Genomic DNA, 6531 nt, shown 5'->3' on the forward strand with positions numbered 1-6531 from the left:
TTATTTATGGCAAGTGTTACATATAGAACAGAGCCAGTTAAGTGAAGAGTACATGAAAAGTTAAATAAGAAAACTTGCCACAAAACATACTGAAGATAGCGATTTTTACAATAATTTAATGGTTCATTGTTTCCAAGCTAAGAATCAAAGAGAAGTCTGTTACTCAAGGGGATCTGTGAAAATTCTGTTATCTTTAGAAGTTCACTTGTCATAGTGAATATTTTATTTAAGTCATTTGTTTCCTCTCAAAGGACCATTTGATTACAAATTTGCCTTCCTTGCATCGTTTTAGATAACCATTTTTTTATATATATAAATAGAGTTTTGTTTTAATAAAAGAATCCTATAGGATGAATTTACTTAAAAGAATAAAGCGGAGGAATAAAATCTAACAGAAGTTTGAATATTTCAGAGAGAGGTAAATAACTAATTGCTTAGAATTATTTATCTACACTTCAAACAAAACCAGTAATGATTTCTTGTTATACATTTTCTATATTCCAGTTGAACCACAATTTTTGAGATAGATAAAAAAAAATCTACATTTGATAATAGTAAGCCCTAACATAATCAACTAAAATTCAATGGCATTCTTTCAAAGTAACAGTTTTTATAAAAGTTTTCATTTTGAAATATAACTGACATTAGATTGATAATAACTATAACCATTCCCACAATGAACATCACTGTCATCATTATTGATTTAAAATAGACATATTTAAACTGAAAATATCGATTTTGATATTGATAACACAACTTAAAAGCATCTCTATGTTTCCTATTTGATTTGTTGAAGGATTTAAAATACATTTTACTGATGTACAACTAGAAAAATGAAAAACAAGATTAAATGTTAATATTAAGCCATCAAATTGAATTTGGATCTTATAAACTTAGTGAGAACCAACCATAACAGGTCATTAATACAAAGTATAAAACTAGACTCTAGAATATCAAATTTACATCAAGTTTTTCAAATCTAGGAGTTTGATTTTCTACAAATTTATATAATTCGTTTTACAACTACAATGTACTGTGTCATATAAATTAGTTGACAGTTCAAATTGACAAAGGCAGAGAAAATTATAACAAAGACACTGACAAGAATTGAAATTTATAAACATGGTTTGAATGCCTGACATCATAAAATCATGGGTTCTCACGATAAAAGAAAAAAAAACATAAATATTCTAATGTCTCTTAATATAGAATGACCATGAACAGGAAAACCTTATCAAACGAAGTTGTTAACTGGCTTACTTAATGTACTTGTTATTAATTTATTGATAATTTCAAAAATGCTTCTAAAATGGCAATGGGTAATTTCATTTTGATGAAACTTAGTTGAGATGCTGAAATGAAATTCAAAAGTAATACATATTTAGTAGTAAACTTAATTTTTATTGTATCTGTTAGAAGTAATTATATTCTGAAACTCATCTAAGAAAGAAATGAAACTTTGATATATTACGTTGACACTTCTGTCCATCCAAATAGTAACCTCTCTGACACCTGCATGTCATTTCTCCCTGTTGGTTGTCACAAACAGCATAGGTAGTACATTTTGAAGGATCAGACTCACACTCAGCTGAATCTGAAAATAAAATAAAATAAAAAAGAAAGTAATGAAATTACAAATAAAACTAAAAAAGAAATAACTGATTTTATAAGAAAATAATTTGCAGATAGGAATTTAAATAAAATTAGGTATTTGTCTAGCCAAATATTTCTCAAAAAAATTTTTCTCAGATAAATTTTAAGTTACCTTGATTAGAAAATCATTCACTTTGAATTTATATGTTGGTGACAAAATTTGATTTGGAAATTCAGTCAAACACATCTGCTGCATTATAAAAAGCTAATAGCTGCTTCAATCTCATATGAATGGGAACTTTGTTTTTCAAGTTATTCAATATACAAAATATAAAACAACAAAACAAAGATATTCAAGGAATTCAAATTTGGTTACTTTTAAAAAATATACTCACTATGTACATTTTAATGATAATGGTAATCATTGCAACAGAACACTGCTTATATGCCTTTCAAAATAATGCCTAGCTAATTGGTTAGCACTGTGTTTTTCTTTTCATAGTGAAATTCAGGTCTTGTTTAAAGTTAAGACTAAAGAATATTGATTATATATTATAATCAAAGTATAATTAACAGTAATGAATTAGATAATATTATCTAAGATACAAACACTGCATTTTAAAAGCTAATTGAAAATAAATGTTACATGTTTTTTTTTTATTCAATTTACTATTTAAATGTAATCTATCCACACATAACCTATTACATATGCATGACCTGATTATACATAAAAGTTTAAATCAGCACATGCATGCTCTCACAAATACATTTTCTATGTATCTGTGACTAGAATATCTGAATGATGGAATTTGAAATTGTAACATACAAATTTATACTTCCATATCAGATAAAAATATGGAATATAAATGTGATGCACGCATTTAACATTTTAAATCTTCATTTGGAATCTTGCATGTCCTCACTTTTCCAGAGGAGTGCTAATCAAACTTAAACAAAACTCATAATTATCACATTCAGTCTTAGTCAGTTTAATATTATTAACAGTGGACAGCAATACTGTTTCCCTGAGTATAATCTTCCAAGTCAACTATTCCCCACAACTTCTGTTTCAATGAAAATATCATATTATGTTACTTACACATGCATAATGCAATCCCAGTTTTGCTAGGATATCAATTAAATGGCCTTGGAAAATGAATATCTCTCCAAATCCTACCAATCACTTTGTAGTCTAGACACTCTGCTATGATATACTGCATGACATTTTAATTACTTAGATGACAGAACATATGCATTCTGTCTATATATTTACACTTATCCTATTTATACAGCCAGAATCACATGCATATTACAATTTCCTGATAGTTTAAATACTATCTCTCAGGTGTCTGTCTTATCAAGAATATAATATTTGCGATCTCTTCGCTAGCTGCATGCCTTTTGACATGCAATACATTTAAATGCTTTTCAACTCTAGCCTCATCACAATCTGCTTCGCAATATTTGTTACATGTTTAATTCCTTAGCTACACTTTGTTTCTTGGCTTATCCCATTCCATGCTACTTACTAGATACTAGAGATAACACTTTTGAAGAGGAATTACAGTAATTTTAATACATTTACTACACAGACTGACATATGTGTGTATTGCTCTCCTTTCCATTAAGCAACTGTATAGATCTACATTGTTTTAGTTTCCATAGCTTTTACTATGTCTATATAAAATGACAATAAATTAAATTGAACTGAATTACATTCAGTATTAAGATTATATATTTCTCAAATATTAAAATCTGCAATGTGATCCAGACAAACAGAGGTGTCAATGAAAAGTAACTGCTGGGTAATAATAACAGCAATAATAAAAATTGTCACTGTCATCATCATTATTTTTATGGCTGATTTCCAAGATGTCAGGGCAAGAGAAATTTAATTTCTTAGCTTATAATCTATATACTTCTGGTTATTACTTAATTGACTCTGGATAAATAATGTAGGATTAAACCAATTTGTGAGGGATTCTAATGCAAAATACAAAACATTAAGGAGATGACATTAAATATATTGACGTGAATTGTTAGTATATGTGTGTGTGTTTGTGAGAACAGGCCAACATACATTTGGAACTACACAACAAATTATGTAACTAAACTTATGTGAAAATAAATGATATATAAACAGAGAAGTTATATGGAAACTTAAATGCATATATGTATGTATGCATAGATGAAAAATACACAAGAAACAAGAAATGGAAAAAAATCATGGCTTTTTTATGTGGTTGTTATCACAACAGGTCGTTGAAGTGTGAGATATACTATATCTTTATTTACAATGTTTTCGTTCGTAAGTTATAACAAATATTATTGTAAAAGCACCCACTACACCCTCGGAGTGGTTGGCATTAGGAAGGGCATCCAGCTGTAGAAACTCTGCCAAATCAGATTGGAGCCTGGTGTAGCCATCTGGTTCACCAGCCCTCAGTCAAATCGTCCAACCCACACTAGCATGGAAAGCGGACGTTAAGCGATGATGATGATGATGATATATATATCTATATATATACACACATATACAAATATATATATATTTATGAACATAAAATATATATATTTATAAACATAAAATATATATATTTATAAACATATACAAATATACACATACAAATATATATATATATATATATATATAAATATATATATATATATGATGGCTGCCCTCTCGTTATCGAGTATGACCATTGCACGAAGCTTAACATGTTGTTATCATGCAGTGCCTGTGCAAGAAGATTTCTTTTTTTAAAGTGAGGAAAGGCTGTGCACTGAGTCAACCCCACTCACTAAGCAACAGTAGCTATAACCCGAAAAGAAGACCAATTCAACATCATCGGTAACCACTGAGCCGTAGGTTTTATGTCGGAGCTATCCCAGTTGCCTGAGTTGCCTTCTCCTAGAAGGATGCCCTAACAAGGGCTAGGGGTCCTTCACTCCCAATGGTTTAACCGCATGATCAGGTATTCAGTCTGATTATTTCTATGTCCCCACGCAAAAAACAGCATTAAGCCGGATAAAAAATGAATAAATAAAATAAAAATAAAAATAAAAACAGCCTTAAGCTGGGGGAAAAAAAATTGATATATACAGCCACTGTTTGTTAACCGGCATTGGTGGACTGGTGGGTAAAGGTGAGTGTAGATAAACTGGGTGCGTGGGACATTCTGAACTGTCCTGTCTGTGGTTCAAGCGTAGTCAGGATGAGGGAAGAAGGTGAGAGTCTTTTTATTTTTTTTTTTCGTTTATACAAAAATATTAAAAAATATATTTCTAGATAGAGATTGAAACCTCTACCTTCATACAAGGTTGTTAGTTAAATTACTAACACCTTTAACCATTAGGCCATCAAACCAACACCTGAAAAACATTAAAAATGAGATATTTAAATCTATTTTTATTATTGACTGGACATTATTATATTGGAGCTCTGCTTCACAAATAATATGGATCTCATCCATAATGTGAAATTGACACCAACGCTACTCTTGGATCACAACATGGTAGAGCTGACCATGTACGGACTTCTGGTGTAGACGACCAAGGCAATTGATATAGTTCCCAAAGACGAAATTTGCAACTAGCCCTTCAAACAAGTTCTATATATAAATCACGACAAACCATTCTCATTTTCTCTCCTGGAAATACTCTATGTGCTTTCAATCTTTGTCACACTTAAGTAATATTTGTGTAGTGATATAGAATTGCTGGTATTTCTTCCTTTGGCTTAATACTATGTGATTGTGATAACTGTGATAAATGCTAACATGTTTTTTGCTTTGTCATTCTGAATGACCTCAGTATCCATCCAACAACTCAAAACAACAACAATAACACCAAGTGTGTGTTTGTGTGTGTATGTGTGTAGACTTACAATATATCCTATTGTTAAGAAAATTTTACACAATCATTCAATAAAACTCAAATGGGATAAAGAGTACACGCTTTAACCACCTAAACAGTGCAACGGGACCCGCTTGGTAATCAAGTCCTTGATGTCCCACTTTATTGAGGCCACCATTGTTACAGGGTATGGGAGGGGGGAAAATGTTTTCATTTCAAGGATGTACTTTTATCCCTCAGGGTCAGACATGCTGTTTAACTTCTGCAGATTGCAGTTCCAAGTGAGGCCATGCTTTGCCATGTCCATCAACAAATCCCAAGGCCAAATACTATCAGTGGCAGGCAACCATTTGGGGGAGCTGTGCTTTTCACATGGGCAACTTTATGTGACCTGCTCCCATGTGGGGAGTAGAAACGCTCTTTTTGTGTATGCTCCACAGGGCAGAACATGCAATGTTGTCTATAGCGAAGTTTTATAAATGCAGAAAGAAGAACAAGTCATCTTTGCAGTTTAAATGGTTATAAACAGGTGATCTGGAAGTATTGGCTGGACATATTCTCAAACCATGGCAACATGACTCATGGACTCTTTCTCTTCATTATTGGACAATGCTGACTTCTCCAGCAACAATGCTCACTCGGCCAATATCAGCGCTTGGCCAAGTTGCTCATAGAGTTAGGCTAGAAGGCCCAGGTCCCTTATTTTTTTGTTAAGGCTATTAGTAAGTAAGTCTCCTACGTTACTTCAATCCAGATCCCCAATGCAAACCTTTGAATCAACCTTCTCCAATGCAGATCTCTAATGCAACATTATCCAATTCAAATCTTTGAGTCAACCTTCTTCACTGCAGATCTCCAATGCAAAACTTCAATGTATCCTTATCCAGTGCAAACCTTCGATGCAACCTTCTCCAATGCAGATCTTCTATGCAGATCTCTGAGGCAACCTTCTCCAATGCAGCTTTGTCCGATAGTACCCCTATGAGGGGTTAGGACTAGATCGGGATTAGTTGCTGCCTTTTAGAGGGTCCCAAGCCCCCTTTTGCTAGGTTAGCTTAGGCTTAGGTTAAGGCTTAGTTGTGA

The 6531-nt window shown here is 32.2% G+C and overlaps 1 protein-coding gene and 1 long non-coding RNA gene across 11 annotated transcripts in view; one reads left to right on the forward strand and one right to left on the reverse strand.

Moving 5' to 3' along the window:
• Positions 1–6531, forward strand: part of LOC106874554 (uncharacterized) — a 371224-nt gene that overhangs the window by 355733 nt on the left and 8960 nt on the right. The gene's annotated exons all lie outside the window — the stretch shown is intronic.
• LOC106874729 (uncharacterized) overlaps positions 1–6531 on the reverse strand; it is a 379303-nt gene that overhangs the window by 55631 nt on the left and 317141 nt on the right. For all 9 annotated transcript variants that reach the window (XM_052966442.1, XM_052966441.1, XM_052966437.1 and 6 more), the window contains one exon: positions 1472–1594. In XM_052966442.1, the coding sequence (XP_052822402.1) occupies positions 1472–1594 (123 nt within the window). The remainder of the gene's footprint in view (positions 1–1471; positions 1595–6531) is intronic.

The sequence above is a fragment of the Octopus bimaculoides genome, chromosome 3 (genome assembly GCF_001194135.2).
Source record: "Octopus bimaculoides isolate UCB-OBI-ISO-001 chromosome 3, ASM119413v2, whole genome shotgun sequence".
NCBI classification, from domain to species: Eukaryota; Metazoa; Mollusca; class Cephalopoda; order Octopoda; family Octopodidae; genus Octopus; species Octopus bimaculoides.